General features: G+C 39.8%; 1 protein-coding gene across 1 annotated transcript in view; it reads right to left on the bottom strand.

Annotated features, from left to right (window-relative positions):
• Positions 1 to 693: 693 nt before the first annotated feature.
• Positions 694 to 19,832, bottom strand: part of LOC126360013 (uncharacterized) — a 48,639-nt gene continuing 29,500 nt past the window's right edge. The window contains exon 3 of the mRNA XM_050007674.1: positions 694 to 1,586. Within this exon, the coding sequence (XP_049863631.1) occupies positions 1,488 to 1,586 (99 nt within the window). The 3' untranslated portion in view covers positions 694 to 1,487. The remainder of the gene's footprint in view (positions 1,587 to 19,832) is intronic.

Raw genomic sequence — 19,832 nt, 5'->3', positions numbered from 1 at the left:
CATTTTAGATGGTGCATTGTGGTATGGGTGTGAGAATTTCCTGTTGGTTTCAATGTCATGTCTTCTTCAAACAGCAGTTAATAGCACTGTTTATATGCTCAATTTTAATTCATGTACATATTGGGAGTACAGAATCAGCTGAGCATTGCAGCTTCAGATTTCACGTGACAAACTGTCCTATGAAGTCAGTGTGTCCACTCCCCCCGTCACAGTGCTGATGAGGTGACTTAACGATAAAAAATAATATCTCTTATAAACACAACATTCAAAAACATTGAGGATGCTCCTGAACATAGAGAGTTAAACAAGTTTTTGAAAATTTTACCATCATTCTACTCAGTCTGCAGCAATAACAAACATCCTCCTGTATGACTAGAAAGTAATGTATCCTGCCAAGTGCTACTGACTGACAGTTGCTATGCAGGATCAGTTTTCATTCCAGGTGAATGATATTGATGCAGTGATAAATCAATTGGAAATGGTATGCACTTCTACAATCGCAATTCAAAGACATTCATTGTTAAGAAATTATGAATATAAAATATATGCCCTCTGTTTTGAGTCATTACTTCACACATAAAATTAGGACTTTACAAACTTTGTATGATACTGCTATAAACAAAAATTAATTATCTTATTTCTATAACTAAAGAATGTCAATGAATTTTGATTTATTTACATATAAGAAATGGAGAGAATATAATTTCAATTTTAATGAGTTTATTACAGAGTCCTTTCAGATGATTAAATGATACTTTTTACTTTTTTGGTCAATATAAACACACAGTTTTGTCCGATCTGAAACATGCTGTATACAATTGTACACTATAGGACTGAACAAACCATTCATCGTCATTCTCACAAATGCACACAGCCTCTACATTAAAGCATTCAGAAAAGAACTTATTTGGTTTCTTTACACATATAATACAAAACCTACAACATAATCAGAACTAAAAAAAAGTTACATTTTAAGATTTATCCACTTTCATGTGACTTGTGACAAAGCAGCACTGATCATAGTTGAAGTTAACATTTCCAAGAAAAGTTACAGCATGAACACACACACACACACACACACACACACACACACACACACACACACACACACACACACACACACACAAAGCAGTCACGGAAAAAAATATTTGGTCTGTTATATACCTAATGCATGAATCAAAGAAAAAATTAATTGTTACAATGTCTTTGTCAGTGCGAATGTTTCATTGTAAAAAGTTGTTTCACATATCACCACTGATCACAGCATATGTCTGTATTTAAAAAAATTATGATTATATCATTTATATAAAGTTAAATATTTTAAATAAAAATAACACTTAGAGAATAAACAGCACAGTCTCAGAATAAAAGTTGTATGTACACAATTCACGCTCAATATCACCTTCAGAGTTCAGTTTATTTTATAACACTATTGCTGTCGCATATAAAATAAATATAGTAAAAAAAATGACTGTGGAAAGAAGCAACTACTGGGCTGCTGTGTCCCCAACAGGAGGAGTGTCCTGATGGGCAGCTTCTCTGGTTAACACCAACACACATTCTCTTGACAGAGTACGAGGTTTCACCTGCAAACAGTAACAAGTGATCCTAAGCTTGAAGAATTGGCAACAAACAATAGTTCAGTTTCACAATAAATTTGCACTTTAGTAGAGCCTGGAAATAGTGAGAAGTGGAAGTTCTTACTTGTAAATATAGCACATGCATTAACACTACCAAACACTATTACTTTTACCATAATTTATACGGGAGGAGAACAATAATACAATTTCACCATTTTTGCTGCAATTACAGGAGAGTAACGCTAGTCCGAACCCCAGTAATCCAAATGTTCGGTTAATCTGAACATGAAAAATTTTTGTCCAAGTATGGAAAACTGTGGGGTAAACTGCTGCAAATACACACTATTTTAATTTGCACAGTACAGAACACATGTATTAGAAAAATTGGAAAGAGAACAGGTTTAAACAATGCATAACAATGAAAGAAAAGATGTTGAACTTACTAAAATGCAATAGACATTTTATCCCTGCTTTTTAGATGACAAAAACTCAATCATTGTTTTCTGGCGTAATGAAGACAGTCTGTTGCATAATGTATAGTTGCGCCATCGTCTCAGAAAAATCAAATCAGCAGGTGTAGCAGTGGGTTGTTGCTCCACATAACGTAGTGTGAGGTCAAGGGCTTCTGCTGCATCACTGTGCGGCACCAGCTCTCCTTTGTCACTTTCAGGCTCATTGTCAATTCTGTCACAGCAGTCCATATCTTCCTGGTCTTGAGTCATAACAGAAACTAAATCAGCATCAGTAAGGCTCTCCACACATGCCCATCTGCTGCTATCCACTCATCTATGTCTCCGTCACTAGCTTCTTCACATCCAGAGATTATTTGTATCATTTGTAGTAGATTTTCCTGTTCATTTTCAACTAGGTAATCCTGAAACTCAAGATATGTCCACAGTTTTCTCCACGATTTTCTCAGAGTATTTTCTGAAATATTCTGCCATTCCTCAGCAACCGAATAAACAACATCCTTCACACTGGTCTTTTTTATTTTGTCCACTAAAGCAATGCTATCATCTTGAATCGCCATTCTTAAAAAAAAGTTCTGTACCTCAGTTTTCATGTTTACAGTACACCCTGGTCCGTCAGCTGTAGAAGTGGTGTAACATTCGACAGCAAAAACTTTGCCACAATTTCTCCATCACATTCCTCAGTGCTGGGGTGAGATGGCACATTATCAATCAAAAGGACTGAACGGGGAGACAAATGGTTTTCCTTAGAAAACCGTCAAACAGAGGGAACAAACTGGCCGTGAAACCATTCTTTGAACAGCTTACCATCCATCCATGCTTTTTGATTGCGATCCTATACAGGCAGGGACTTCATGTTGCAGTTTTCAGAAGGTCTGGGCCTAGCAGATTTGCTGATCAGCATTAAAGGCAGCTTGTGATTATCAGCAGTGTTGCTGCACGCTAATAAAGTCACACAATCTTTGAACATTTTAAAACTAGGAGCATGGTCTTCTGCTTTTGATGCCAGGTTTTTTGTTGGAACACCCTAAAATTATGGCCAGTCTTGTCAGAATTATAAACTTGTTGGGGAGAATCCTTTCCCCCCTCTTATTTTTTCGAACTCACCCAAGTATTCCTTCGCTGCATCATGGTCAGAAGAAAGCTTCTCTCCATTAATTGTTAGCTGATGGATTCCATGACGTTTTCTGAATCTGTCCAACCAACCCTTACTCACATCAAAAGACTCATCACCATTCACTTACTTGTTCAGGTAAACAGCCTTCTCCTGAACCAGTGCTCCACTCAAAGGAGTTTCCCTTTCTCTTTCCAGCGCAAACCAAAGGTAAAGAGCTTCATCCACTTCATCGTACCGGGACTGTTTAAAAGTCTGCCAAATTTTGAGTGTTTTTCCCCAAAGATGTTGCACAGGACTCATCACTGTGTATCCACTTCAAAGCAATCAGTTTTTCTCTGAGAGTTAACGGTGTATGTTTCCGTTTACTCATGACAAAAATATGTACACCACTACACCTGAATGAATACAATACAAGTGTTATGAGTGCCAGAAATCGATAACTAACATAACCAAGCACTTTGTGAGCCAATTGGCTGTGCACTGACATCAGACACTACAAAGGTTTCAACAACGCACAACAAAAAGGGCAGGTAGTGAGTGAGCCATTGTTCCCACACGTGTTCCCATTTGTTACAATGGTGTACCTACTTATCTGCTTGGTATACTTCATTTTGGAAACTCTTCACCGTAATTCTGGCTAATCTGAACGAATCTGTAATCCGAACAAGGTGTGGTCTCAATTAGTTCGGATTAACGGGAGACTACTGAACAATGAAAAATTGGTTAACTTTTTTTTTTTAAACAGAAATATTTTACTTCTTATATGAACAACTGTACATGCTTTGTGCAGTCACTGTGTTTTAAAAGTGTAAGAACATTATTGGTCACTATACAGCAAACGAGAAAGTACAGACAGTGGCTGCCGGTTTCACTGATTTCCAATTTGGATAAACAGAAACAGATTTTTCTCAGAAATCAATAATATCTAGATTATCAATGTCGAGTATGTATCTAGAAGAATAAATTTTAGCAAATCATCAAATTACTGTTCTAAAAATCAGACAAGATCAGAAATAAGTGTATAGACATGAGATTTTTCATTTGTGAACCTTACACTTAATTCTACATATTTAGTGTATTACATACTTTGTCCCTAAGGGTACAGTAACCCCAAAATACTATCATACAAGGGATCAAGGAATGAAAATAACACACAAAACACATTAAATTCTTATACATATGTCCCTGAAGTTTACAATTATTCATATGATAAAAGTACCTAAACCTAAATACTTTAGTCAGTCACTACATCATTTTTACATGTTATGTTTTCAACAACATGCTCCTACTAAAACTTATAAGTTTCTATCCTATCTATTACTTTCATTTTACACTATGTTATGCAAAACTATCACATTATTTAGAGTACAAAATTCAACAAGTCAGTTTTTTACTGTTTAAAACATCATCATTTGGGCAAGAAGACTTGATAAATTTCACAAAATAATGCTTGTATCACCTGAAGAAATAATCAATTCTGATACCCGTAAAAAATAAAATGGTAGATCATTCAGATGCACTGAGAACAGCAAAATGTCATAATCTAAACCAAAGCCTATTGTAGTTTCCCCCCAAGCAGATGATGATGGGTCATGCCTCCATATTACTTCAATGGCATATCAGAACTTTCTCAATTTTCTATTAACCAAATTAGGTACATGAGAAACTATTTATTCTTCAAAACTTTAACTACAACAAAATGTCATTACCAATACAATCAAATGTATTGTATCAACAAATGATATATTGTGATTATTGGGAAATCCTGGTAAGCCCTCACTAACTGAACAACTAATAGTCTTGGTAGAAAATCAGTTTTGAAGTAAAAATTGAAACTGATTCAACATGTCATTTCTCCATATGCGAGTGGAAACTTTTGCATGCATTACTATTTTAAATATTTGATATAATCTAAGGAAAGGTACTTGACTTAGTTACTGATGTCTAGGAATCACCCTTCCCACAGAAAAGCTTGATAACCAAATATTTTGATTTATTGAAAAATATCGAATTAATGATATGGTATATTACATTTATTACGAAGAACATTACATATTATAAAGCAACAGCTTTACAGTGCCTCATACAAACTTTATTCTACATAGATATTGATATACTCTACATTTCAGATGGACTTTCAATTTTACTGAAGTTACTTTGGCTTCTCTTATCAACTTCTTAAGATCATTTTTTCTCTCCTATTACCTAAAGGACAAAAGTGAAAAAGAAAGTCGCTGCTACACTTCTACTATCATTCATAAATTTTCTTTATTACAACTACTATCCTCTTTTATTATTACTTTCTCTATTTATCTTTCAACAGTATTCTGTATTAAGTTTATTTTAATTCATTGGCACAGGTGGATGTGTGTCTATGCAGCTTTCACAAGGCTTCCCATGTAAGTTTTTCAATTTCTCAGTCATGGCCGGAACATGACAACAATAGTAACCCACAAGTTAATGTTTCTAGATACTGATCTACAGAAAATTAGATTTCCGTACTTTGGAATGTACACTTAATGAACATGATGTTTATTTTTTTTCCTCCTTAATATTATGATTATACAAGTTCACTCCCATTTCCTCTAGGCTTATGCTATGAAATGAGAGTCCCAAGTTTAATTTACTTTAAAGATGCCTCTCTGAATTTTGAATTTAACCTAAAAAGATATACACCTGATCCGAATAGCGAGACAAAGCTTTATACTCTGATATTAGGTTTTCAGTCATTAGAAGTATATCCTGCCTTCTTACAGCATCCAGTAGGATAGTATCAACACAACATCTTTTACTGCCCTATGATGCCCATTCAGCTCTGTGCTCATTTGCTTTTTAAGCAAGTTACCAATCACTGTATCACAGACCTTCCATAAGAGCCAAATTAGTCTGTTTAATATTTGCATCAATTTTTTTTCTGAGTCCCACTCAGTACTATATTCCATTTTCGAAGTCTCCACTGCCATAACTTTATGGAAGACAACCATTTAGTTTATTAAACTAATTTTTCCTATTGCTGCTGGCCAATACCACTCCAAAATTTTTACCTAGCAGTATAACTCTTCCTTCTCCTTCTGTTTTCCTCCTCACTTATCTTTCAGATTACTAACTTTCTTCAACTGCTGTCAGCATTTTCCTATAGTTGATTATAGCTCTCCATTTTCTAGCAAACACATTTATTGAACTGGCCAATCAAGTTTTGCTACTGTTAAATAATGTTACTTTTCTGCCCTTTATTTCTCATCTTTCAACACCTATTCTGTTTCTTCCTTTTAAACTCTAAGAACCCAGTTTTCCTGTATATGTTGATTACTAAGAGATATGCCAACTCGAACTCTGTAATAACAGTAAGGTGAGAAAATTTTAATGGATGTTGGAAAGTTAACCCCCCCCCCCCCCCTCCATGTAACTTGGATTATATGGTCGTGTTGAAGCATAAAGGCCTACCTGACAGAAGACTAATAATAAAAGGTGGTGGGCTGTGGATACGGACCTTTGAAATCTGCACTGAAATCGTGAAAGCAAATTTATTGTTTCCAGGCACAAAAAGAGTCTGACAGACCAATCCTGACTATTAGGATATCTGACACTGAGAAGGTACCTTTACATTGTGTTATTTCACTGTTAATTTCCCAGTCTGTAAAAGGGCATTGCAGGTATCTATCTGTCAGGTTTTAAAAGATAAAATGCTATGTTATGCTTAAAAAATTCAGTGTTGATTAAAATATGTGAGAGAAACGTTTGAAGTTAGCATATCAGTGAAATAAATTACCAGTATTTTGCCTTGTCAGAAGAATTAATATGAAATACTCCTCAGTCTAAAACTCCAGGTATTACAGCTGGGAAAGCTGATATGTCACAGTTCAGCTCACAACTGGGTGTCTGTTGCAAGTCCATGCATTGAAGCGACATACTATTCCCAATAATCCAACTTCTGTTTGATTAAGTAACACATTTCTGCTCATAGTCTTTTACTTAAAATCAAGATTATTTCTCACTGTAATGCCCTTTGTCCGTTTCTGATAATCTCACTATATCTTGATACCACCATAGTACCAAATGGTCCAGAATGGTAAGGTACCACATTATGCACTGTGCAGGTGATCCCTTATGTGCTCTCTTAATGTCGTTTTATTGGAATATTTTGATACAGGCTTCAGAGGAGTATGCTGGCTAACTGACTTTTTCTAAGGCCTGCCTTGGTAAAGCATCATTAGGTCTCAAATGTGGTACTGATAAAACAATAAAGTAATGATCACAATCACACAAAAATTATGGACATTCCATTATAGATACGAGCCTAGGACTGCACAACAGTAAGTCTAAGGCATCCCAACCAACCAACCAACAGGATAAATGGGAGGGGTAATTGATGTGATATCTCTTCCATCTCTCGACAGGAGTATCTCTACCTGACAGGAGGTATAGGTTACACAACGTACAGTCAAAAAGTAATGAGAATTTGTTTTTCTTACAGAACTGTTGGTTTTTTTTTCCCCCAACCTAGTCAGCTCCGAACTAATCCCCCTCACATATAATACCTTGCACCAGTGCTTTTTTTTTCCCCTTTTCGAAACACTTCTGGAACTCAGTTTTTGTTATGGTGTTCAGTGATTCTGATTTTATCTCATCAATGAAGGCAAAATGCCATTCTTTCATGGTTCTCTTCAGCCTCATGAATAGAAGTCACAGGGGCCTATGTCCAGTGAATATGGTGGTTGAGGCGAAATTACAGTTTTGTTATTTGCCAAAAAAAAATTACAAGCATTGAGGTGTGAGTGGGAGCATTATCATGATGCAATTTCCATGAGTGGTTATGCCATAGATCTGGTTACATTCCTTGGATCCCTTCATGCAAATGGCACATAACTTTCAGGTAGTATTCCTTACTGTGTGTATGGGCATACAACAGGAAAACATCCAACTGTAATGTAGGAAATAGTGATCGAACGTAATGAATTTTTTTAATTTTTTAATTTATTTTCTTTTCTTTATCTTGGCTCTCCAGGCAGTTTCCTTTGGGATGACAGGGCCTTGGTTTCAAAGTTATAACATCTGTTAGAAGTTCTGGATCATTAACAATTTCAATCACTGTTTTTGGTCAAAATTCAACAATTTCGGAACAAACATTGCTGCTACACATTTCATGTCAAAAACATCTTAAAAAATTGCTTGACATCAGCCAAAGTATATGCCTACATCATCAGCAACCTCTCTGATGGTGAGTCCGTGACTTTTTGGAAAAATTTTCCTTCTTCCACATTTTCATCAGTAATTAATGTGCTAGGGCATCCACAGCAGTCATCATCTTCTCGATCCTCCTTGAAACAGTTAAAGCAATTGTAAACTCTTGTCTTACTCATAGCAGGTTTGTCAAATGCCACAGTCAACATTTTAAATGTGGTGCTGCACTTTATTTTTTAAGCAAAATTTAATACATATTCTTTTATTTCACCTTTTTTTTTTAAGGAAAATTCACTGAGGACACAAAAACGCATTTGACATTTTCAACTGTCAACAGTAAACTAAATATTCAAAACCACTGAAAATGCAAACATACATCAGGAACATGTGAAAGAAAAAACAGAATGTATAAAGCCCGCAAAATTAAAAAAAATTCTATTGCTTTTTTATCATACCTCATAATTCATTAGCAAGATAGACACTTGGATTGTAGCTAGTTCAGCATCAAATGTAGTGTTCAGTAGTACCTGTTCACTAAACATAGGAAATTTAACCAGTGTGCAAACACATACTGAACCCCCACCAAATTATTTAGATTGTTATTAAAAACTTGGTAGTTTCTAAGTGCATGGAGGTGATGCACCAATGACCGCAATTCTTACAATGGGAAACATACAGCAGATAAGAAGTGGTAGACTGTTAAAGCTCTTGCTCCACTCCAAGTGACTCCAGCACATGCCACAAGCAGATCCCAAATGGTCTTATTCCTCATGGACAATGGGAGAAAAGGCATTCCAGAAGGGAATGAGCAATGGTAGGGTATGAGAGTGAATTTGGAGCTGTGACAAGTTTACATATCTGAAGCACCATGAGGACTTGGCATCGAATTTCGAGTGGCAGTTCACCACCCTCTGCAAAGGGACAGGGTGTATGGGGCTGGTCCTATTAAGCACCCATTGCCAGCCTAATCCCCCTCATAGTGGACAGCATCAACGACCTCCAAATAATAAAGCCTCACCAATCCATACACCGTACACCCATCCATAGTCAAGCCACGAAACCACAAAAGCCCTATAAAAGTGGAGCAGATGAGTCGTGGCCACTACCCAAGAGTTGCGGCTAATGCACTTAACCTACTGTGTTCTAGCTTTCAGGTCAGGAGTGGCAATCATGACAATTTGGAGTAAAAAATGAGGCCCAGAAACCTCACAGAGTCTCTAAGATGTAGAACTGTGCCCTCATATATGCAAAGCAGGTAAATTAAAAATACCACAAAAATGATTAAAACACACACACACACACACACACACACACAGATAAATGAAACCCTGTCTTCGCAGTCCACTCCTCCAACCCCTACACTGTAAGTTGCAACTGACGGCTCACTGTTGCAACACTGGAGTAGGAATAGAAAAAAAGCAAAATCATCTACAAATAAGAGCACTGTTCAGGGTTGCTTACTGTAGATAACATACTGTTTACGGCCATGGCAAGGAGGGTAACACTTAAAACACTGCCCTGAGGGCAAAATGATTTGACAGCATGTCACCAACCCAGGTTCTATAAACCGCTGAGACAGAAAAGACCTTATGAAGGTGGGAAGGTGGCGAACAAATCCCCGTTGATGCAACTGTGAGAGAATACTTCATCTCCAAGTAGCATCGTATGCCTCACTGAAACTGAAAAATATGCAAACACAGTGATGCTTATGTAGGAAAGCCTGCTAAATAGCTGCCTCCAGCAGGATCAGGCTGTTGACAGTGGACCAAAATCTTTGGAACCCACAGCAAGAGAGGCTAACGAGTTGCCTCTAATACCCAGACTAGACGACTGTTAACCATTCATCCCAGGGTCTTTCCTACACAGCTCATTAAGGCGATATTCTGATAACTACTAGGAGTAGTGCAGTCCTTTCCCGGTTTGCGGAGAGGTATCAAAAGTGCCTCTCTCCACGAGTTTGGGAAGTTACCTGTGTGCCATATAACATTGAAACATTCTAGCAAGATTTCCTTTGATGCTGCTGGTAACTGTTGAAACATGCAGTACTGGATTTGGTCATGACTGGGTGCAGTATCACAAGTCACATATAGTGCTGATTCCAGCTCCCACATGGAGGAAGGGTAGTTGTAAGTCTCAGAATTGTTGGATCTGAAGTCAGATTTTCCCCTCTCTATAGTCACATGTTAGCGATGAAATGCCAGATCCTGGCATGACTGTGTTTTCCAGATATCCTACTGATGGCTTCCCATACTTTTGCAGAACAAGTGGAACAGTTGATGGAATCCAGAAACACTTGCCAATGAACCTTTCTTGCTCTTCTTAATTACAAACTGAGCTTCAGCTCTTGCGACACAAAATGCTGATGAGGTTCTCTGCCATCAGGCGGTACTTAAACCATTGAAGACCTGCATGCCTGGCCCGCATTGCTGAATAGCATTCACCAGTTCACCACAATACAGGTTGCCTCCTAAGATGACCTGAGGACTTTAGGAGATACTAGAAGGTATCAGATAGATTATATAATGGTAAGACAGAGATTTAGGAACCAGGTTTTAAATTGTAAGACTTTTCCAGGGGCAGATGTGGACTGACCACAATCTATTGGTTATGAAGTGTAGATTAAAACTGAAGAAACTGCAAAAAGGTGGAAATTTAAGGAGATAGAACCGGGATAAACTGACTAAACCAGAGCCTGTACAGAGTTTCAGGGAGAGCATAAGGGAACAATTGAAAAGAATGGGGGAAAGAAATACAGTAGAAGAAGAATGGGTAGCTTTGAGGGATGAAGTAGTGAAGGCAGCACAGGATCAAGTAGGTAAAGAGACGAGGGCTAGTAGAAATCCTTGAGTAACAGAAGAAATATCGAATTTAATTGATGAAAGGAGAAAATATAAAAATGCAGTAAATGATGCAGGCAAAAAGGAATACAAACGTCTCAAAAATGAGATCGACAGGAAGTGCAAAATGGCTAAGCATGAATGGCTAGAGGCCAAATGTAGGGATGTAAAGGCTAATCTCAATAGGGCAAGGTAGATACTGCCTACAGGAAAATTAAAAAGACCTTTGGAGAAAAGAGAGCCACTTCTACGAATATCAAGAGCTCAGATGGAAACCTAGTTCTAAGAAAAGAAGGGAAAGCAGAAAGGTGGATGGGGTAGGGTCTATACAAGGGTGATGTACTTGAGGACAATATTATGGAAGTGGAAGAGGATGTAGATACGATACTGCGTGAGGAGTTTGACAGAGCACTGAAAAATCTGAGTCGACACAAGGGCCCGGGAGAAGACAACATTCCATTAGAAGTACTGACGGCCTTGGGAGAGCCAGTCCTGACAAAACTCTACCATCTGGTGGGCAAGATTTATTAAACAGGCGAAATACCCTCAGACTTCAAGAAGAATATAATAATTCCAATCCCAAAGAAAGCAGAAGTTGACAGATATGAAAATTACAGAACTATCAGTTCAATAAGTCACAGCTGCAAAGTACTAAAGCCAATTCATTACAGACGAATGGAAAAACTGGTAGAAGTTGACCTTGGGGAAGGAAATATTGGAACACGTGAGGCAATACTGACCTTACGACTTATTTTAGAAGGAAGATTAAGGAAAGGCAAACCTACATTTCTAGTATTTGTAGACTTAGATAAAGCTTTTGACAATGTTGACTAGAATACTCTCTTTCAAATTCTGAAGGTGGCATGGGTGAAATACAGGGAGCGAAAGGCTATTTACAATTTGTACAGAAAGCAGATGGCAGTTATAAGATTCGAGGGACATGAAAGGGAAGCAGCGGTTGGGAAGGGAGTGAGACAGGGTTGTAGCCTCTCCCCGATGTTATTCAATCTGTATATAGAGCAAGCAGTAAAGGAAATGAAAGAAAAATTCGGAGTAGGTATTAAAAGCCATGGAGAAGAAATAAAAAATTTGAGGTTCGCCGATGACATCGTAATTCTGTCAGAGACAGCAAAGGACTTAGAAGATCAGTTGAACGGAATGGATAGTGTCTTGAAAGGAGGATATAAGATGAACATCAACAAAAGCAAAACGAGGATAATGGAAGGTAGTTGAATTAAGTCGGGTGATGCTGAGGGAATTAGATTAGGAAATGAGACACTTAAAGTAGTAAAGGAGTTTTGCTATTTGGGGAGCAAGATAACTGATGATGGTCGAAGTAGACAGGATATAAAATGTAGACTGGCAATGGCAAGGAAAGCGTTTCTGAAGAAGAGAAATTTGTTAGAGGTACTGAATAGAATTGGGGAGAAGAGGAGTTTGTGGCACAACTTGACAAGAAGAAGGGACCGGTTGGTAGAACATGTTCTGAGGCATCAAGGGATCATAAATTTAGCACTGGAGGGCAGCGTGGAGGGTAAAAATCGTAGAGGAAGACCAAGAGATGAATACACTAGGCAGATTCAGAAGGGTGTGGGTTGTAGTAGGTACTGGGAGATGATGAAGCTTGCACAGGATAGGGTAGCATGGACAGCTGCATCAAACCAGTCTCAGGACTGAAGACCACAATAACAACAACAACAAGTCCGTGTCATGATGGCTCACACGTGTGATGTGGTACCTGAATTTCTGGACATAGTTGTGTGTTCAAAGAGTCAGCTGGGTAACAGTGTCCAGTTACTCCTGCTGACCATCCATTTTAGTGGTTTTCTTTTTTTTCCCTTCAGGTAATGCTCCATCCAGTAGGTGAAAGTAGGGTGGGACGTAGTCACTGGAATGGTCGCCAATGACTTCCCACTGAGCATTGTCTACGAGGGTCATAGAGCAGGGAGGTCAAGGGCTGAGAATGACCCACAGCAGCACAAAATTGGGTGGGAGTACACAGATTAAGGATAGACAGCTCGTGAGACGACGTGAGGCTCTCCAAAACCCAACTTCAACAGCTAGTAAAGGTTGAGCTCCACAAAACATGATAGGCACTGACAACTTCGAGAAGAAATGGCCGGAGGAGTTGTTCTGTAAGATCTGTGAGAGCCTCAGAGACTATTTCATCTTGTGAAGGCACATACAGGGAGCAAACAGTGTTCCTCTGACACGTGTGAATTTCAACAGCAACAGCTTGTGGATCAGTAGCCAGGGTGAGAGCAGAGAAGTGGTGTGCATTATGGACAAACACAGCAACCTTTTCCTTAGCTATGTCCCCAGTGAGGTCATCCTTTCAGTGAAGTTTACAGTCCCGTAATACAGGAATGTCAGTGGCTTTAAAAACGTGTTTCTTGTAAACACAGGCACAGAGGGCATTCATGTGCTAACGGTTTCAGTTTCTACACGTGTCCGGAACCAATTAATGTTCCACTGTAATATGGAAGCCAACTGTAATGTGGATTGTACTTTCACCCTGTCATTGAGCCCGTAATGGATAGGAGCTCAGTCTTGGGGCACGATGACTGCCCTAGTCTGACATAGAGGTCAATTAGCTCCACCGAAGAGTTGAAAGAGGCGTCAGATAGGATGACATCAACATCAGTCTGTTCACTTCTTGACTCCATCAGTGGTGGCTGCTTGGGATTTTGTCTTGGTTGGATTCAGAACCACCACAGCAGTGGTAAAGGTAGTGGCAGCACTGGACCGTGGATCAAACTGAACCTTTGAGGGACGGGGAGCTCTGCAATGTTAGACTTCTCTGACATTTTGTGAGGGAGTGTGGGCTGTGAAGTAACTGCAGCAGCACATGCACAATGACAAACACAGGTACTAGTGCTAATACTTGTTATCTCTGTTTGTGTAGCAGCAACAGTTTTCTGTACTGGCTGTTTAACAACCGATGCAAAGGAGGAAGCAAAAGTCGGGGTTGCAGTCTTATAAATCTTCTTGGCCTCAGCACAGAGAATCCGTCTTCTGGTTTTAATCTCCTGTTCCTCAAGAAAGACACAGCAGTCTCTACTCCAGGCAGGGTAGCCCCAGAGACATTCACACACTTTTGAGGAGACGAACAGCCAATGTGTGGGCAGCCTTATCACATTTGCCATAAATGGTTTCTCCTTTACTTCTAACAAGGGGAGGCCATGATATTGGGATCACAGATTTATTTCAACTTTTTACACCTTTAGTAGGCCTCTTAAACAGCATAACGTGCAAGTAATAAGATGTACTGCTCTGGCAAATCTGAGAAAATTGCAAGAGAAGGTCTATTGTGTAACCCACGTATCTGTGTGTAGGTGCTCAATGTTAGCACTCATGGTGGTTTAATGGTTAGCGTTTGATCTTTCTAAGACAAACGAGTGTGAGGTGAAAGTTCAACTCCGGCTCAAACTTAAATTTTAGTCTATATGTTTTTCACTGGTCACATTATTTAATTTATATGACATTTGAGAGGACTATAATCAAAAGCAACCATGAGTATTTTCATGAAGTTTTAGTGAATTTCATCTTATTTGTGTACTTACTGTTTTTAATGAAATTTAATTACTAGAACCATCAAACTTATAACTGTTGACAAGTAAATGAAGAAATACATTGAGTTTCCCTGAAAATTTATGCCTGCCATGGTTTGCGAAATTTGTTATGCATGCAATCTGATAATGTACCCAGAACTACTTTGCCACCCAATGCTTCGAGCTGCAGACACAGAGGCAGGCTCCATTTGGCACTTAACTTGTGTAGTGGTGAGACACTGCTAATGTAGCAAGAATGAATAGTATAGGTGTAAATTTATTGAATATCGCAGAATTTAAACTTGCACTACAAAAACTAAAGTTTGAGGGTGAGTGGAACCTTCTACATGTACATGTACATGGTTACTCTGCAATTCACACGTAAGTGCCTGGCAGAGGGTTCATCAAAGCATTTTCATACTACTTCTCTATCATTCCACTCCCAAATGGCGCCTGGGAAAAAGGAACACCTAAATCTTTCCGTTCAAGCTCTGATTTCTCTTATTTTATCGATGATGATCATTTCTCGCTACGTAGATGGGTGTCAACAAAATATTTTCACATTTGGAAGGGAAAGTTGGTGATTGAAATTTTGTAAACAGATCTCGCTGCAAAGAAAACCGTCTTTGTTTCAGTGACTGCCATCCCAACTCGCATATCATATCAGTGACACTCTCACCCTTATTGCATGATAACTCTAAACTTTTTTGATGTCTTTCGTCAATCCTACCCGATAAGGATCCCATACCGCGCAGCAATATTCCAGCAGAGGATGTACAAGTGTAATGTAGGCTTCCTCTTTAGTGGGTTTGTCGCATCTTTTAAAGTGTTCTGCCAACAAAGCGCAGTCTTTGTTTCGCCTCCCCCACAATATTATCTATGTGGTCTTTCCAATTTAAGTTGCTCGTAATTGTAATTACTAGATATTTAGTAGAATTGTCAGCCCTTAGATTTGTGCGATTTATCGTATACCCAAAATTTATCGGATTTCTTTTAGTACCCATGTGGATGAGCTCGCACTTTTCTTTGTTTAGTGCTAATTGAAACTTTTTGCACCATACAGAAATTCTCCCTAGATCATTTTGTAATTGGAATTGATCGTATGATGATTGTACCAGATGGTAAATTACAGCATCATCTGCAAACAAAGTAAGGGAGCTGCTCAGATTATCACTTAGATCATTTATATAAATCAGGAACAGCAGAGGGCCTATGACACTACCTTGTGGAATGCCAGATATCACTTCTGTTCTACTCAATGATTTACCTTCTATCACTACGATCTGTTACTTTTCTGAGAGGAAATCATGAATCCAGTCACACAACTCAGACAATACTTCATATGCATGCAATTTGATTAATAGTCGCTTGTGAGAAATGGTATCAAAAGCGTTCTGGAAATCTAGGAATATGGAATCGATCGGAGATCCCTTGTCGACAGCACTCATTACTTCAAGGGAATAAAGAACTAGCTGCGTTGCACAAGAACAATGTTTTCTGAATCTGTGTTGGTTATGTACCAATAAGGAATTTTCTTCTAGGTGATTCATATTGTTTGAGTACAATATATGCTCCAAACACCTACTGCAAATTGAGGTCAGTGACATGGGTCTGTAGTTCAATGAGTTACTCCTATTTCATTTCTTGAATATTGGTGTGACCTGTGCTACTTTCCAGCCTTTAGGAACAGACCCTTCAGCAAGTGAGCGATTGTATACGACTGCTAAGAAAGGTGCTATTGTGTCTGCATACTCTGAAAGGAACCTGATTGGTATACCATCTGGACCAGAAGACTTGCCTTTCTTAAGTGATTTGAGTTGTTTTGCAACGCCTAAGATATCTACTTTTATGTCACTCATGCTAACAGCTGTTCTGGTTTAGAATTCTGGAATATTTGCTTCGTCTTCTTTCATGAAGGAATTACGGAAAACTGTATTCAGTATCTCTGCTTTAGTGGCACCATCATCGATAACTTTTCCATCGCTATCGCTCAGTGACGATATTGACTGTTTTTTTGCCACTGGTGTACTCTACATATGACCAGAATCTCTATTGGTTTTCTGCCATATTTTGAGACAATGTTTCATTGTGGAACTATTAAAAGCATGTAGCATTGACGTCCACACTAAACTTCGAGCTTCCATGAAACTTAGCCAGTGTTAGGGATTTTGCATTCTTCTGAATTTGGCATGCTTTTTTCGTTGCTTCTGCAACAGTGTTCTGACACGTTTTAGGCTCTAACGCCAACCACTTGACCACTATGAATTCAAGCACCTGGCACCTATGCACAGATACATCACTTACATAATAGACATGTAAAACTTCTCTTGTGATTTTCTCTGAATTGTCAGAGTAGTGCACCTTACTACTTGCACATTATGTTGTTTTAATGGCCCACTATAGGTGTACAAAGTCTGAAGTAAATCTGTGATCCCAACATGATAACCTCCCTTTGTACGACTGGTGTGCACAAATCACTAGCATTTAGAACAGCACATCGAGTTGGGGACATAAGGCCACATGGTTCTTTACTGTAGTTTAATGTAGTGTGGAGCTCAGACTCAATGGCATATTCCCCAAGGGTTTTGGCCATCTGCAGGTTTGTCACCTGTTGGGAACTTGATGTTTCCACCAACAGTGTCCCATTTCATAACTGCGTAACTGATTTTACACTGCCTGCAATTCCCTCTAAACCCTTTTGTATGAAAAAAAGGTGACACTGTTTTGAAACTACCCCCTTTTCTTTTAACTAATAAAAAACACTGACCAGCAGCATGCCTTCTGTTACTAAAGACACTAGAACTTTTAATATCCCTCAGTCTGGCTACATGAGCCCTCTTATTTGATTGGGTGTTGATACCTACCAGCAACCCATCCATTCCACTGGGATGTGGAAGAAAAGTTAAATGCCTCCATCTTGGTCTCACAAGCACCTAGGGTAATAAAGCCCACCTAGACAGAGGCCCATATGCCTAGGTAAGCCTTATACTACTGAGGTGTGGGAGGTTCCCCAGGGGTTACCCGCTGATAACTATTCCACCTCAACATCCATCCATCTCATGAAGGGGCAGTACATCTTGAGACTGACGGTTTTTTTTATAGAAGTTTCTTACACATTATGACCTACATCACAATCCAGATCACAACTGACTCTTGGTGTTCATATTGATTTCCATTACTTTACTTTTCAGTGGTGAGACTATAATAAATCTTAGCTGACAAACTAAATGTGAAAGCATCAATCATTGTGTGGAAAACAGTATACCATCCAACCTATGGACATAAAAGTGGCAACAAGGATTACTGAATTCTGTTCCACAGCACCAACTTAGTGCTTCACAACATCAATGCATCAGCACCCAATGCTCCACGTCTTCAAAGCTGCCCTGAAGCCACGGTCCACTTTACACAACCATCTGAAGCATTCCTTCGTAGCCTTCGGCATCACTGAGGACTCTCGCCGACAAGCTCTTCTCCTTGCCTGGTTCGGTTCTTCGGCCTATCAGCTTCTTCTGTCCCTCGTGGGGTTGATCTTGCTCCCCTCTCCTATGCTCACCTGTGTGACCACCTCACTTTTCATTATGTTGCACACAGTGGATCCCATGCTCCTGCACTTTTTCTCTTCCAGGACTGCTTTTCCATCTCTCGCCTCCCAGCTTGACCCTCCCACTAGTCCTTCCCATCCATCAATGTCTTCAGTTGCCTCTGGCACCTTTGTTGCCAATCCAGACTTTAAACCCAGTGCCTCTCCTCCTCTTCTACAATGTCCGTCCTGGGTTCCAACACAAGCCACTGGCTCCCATACCTCCAGCTCTAGTGTCCCTGATCCGCCCGCCGCCAGCTAACCCAGTCCTGGCCAACGTGTCACTCTCTCTTGCCTGCTTTGGCACCACCATCACACCCACCATCAGTGCCAATGCTGACGCCACTTGCTCCAGTGGTGCATTCCCGCCCTGTGTTGGTCTGCCAGCTGTCACCCTCTCACACCGTGAGCCTGATGTTGCTCCTGCCTTCAGACCCCTTGCCTTAGGGGTGCAGCCTTGGCTGGCCTCCCTCTCAGAGACAGCACCCAATGTCATTCCACACCCAATTCTCCATTAGTTCTGCCCTTGTTTTCCACTTCCCCGTTTCATTGTCTTCTCGGTGCCTGCTCTCCCACATGCAGCTACATACTCCCAAGCACTCTTCTGTGCACTGTCAAGCCTGACTGCAGTCAAGCGAGCCCACGTTATCTTGTCTCCTGCCTGTTTTTTGCAGCTCTCGTTTACAGTGACTTCTCGTAATGCCAGGTTTTTGTGCTCTGAACACATGCCATAGCATCCTTCCCACCCTTCCTGGCATCCCTTCAGCTGGTCCCTCTCCTTTCCTCCATGCTTGTTTGCCTGTTTTTCGATTGATGTGTTTCTCAGCAACCGTCACGTCCACTGGAGTGGCCATGCTTTCTTTACTATTTCAACCTGTATTGCAGCCCGCTCTCCTGTTCCCATCATAGCCAGCCCCGTTGTTATTGACTCTAGCCTTGACCCGCACTCCTCCTTTGGAGAGAAACAGTTTGCATCTTACCAATACCTCCTGTGTTTGTATTTGGTGCTGATTGTGAACATTCTGCTTACAGGCTCAATGCTAACGAGCACACCAGAGCCTTCTACCATTACACATTGGCAGCGCACACTTCATCCTGTACAGCCCATGGGTAATCCTCTGACGTGGTGTACGAAAGCCGTGGCATATGCTCCAGCCAACAGTTGCCGTCACAGCTTCAGTTGAGCCACTCGCACCAGTCATCTACAGCAGCCAGTCTGTTGGAGCACAGCCGACTCTGCACCATGCCGCATCATTCGGCTATCCAGCCCCAGAAGCCATTGGCACTGACACCCAGTGCTACAGTGTAGTTGTGCAGCAGTGATCATCTCATGACCTAGGTCACAATCCAGACCACGACAAACTCTTGGTGTTGCCATGTTCATACTGATAAAGATGATCATTTCCATCATCATTTTCTTATTTGGACCTTTACTTTTTGGTGGTGAGACTGCAATAAATATTAGTTATCAAAGTAAATGCGAAACCATCAATCATTGCATTCAAACCAGACT

This window comes from Schistocerca gregaria, chromosome 1 (genome assembly GCF_023897955.1).
Source record: "Schistocerca gregaria isolate iqSchGreg1 chromosome 1, iqSchGreg1.2, whole genome shotgun sequence".
Lineage (NCBI taxonomy): Eukaryota > Metazoa > Arthropoda > Insecta > Orthoptera > Acrididae > Schistocerca > Schistocerca gregaria.
The sequence above is the reverse complement of the archived record's forward strand: the minus strand, read 5'-3'. Positions and strand labels throughout refer to the sequence as shown.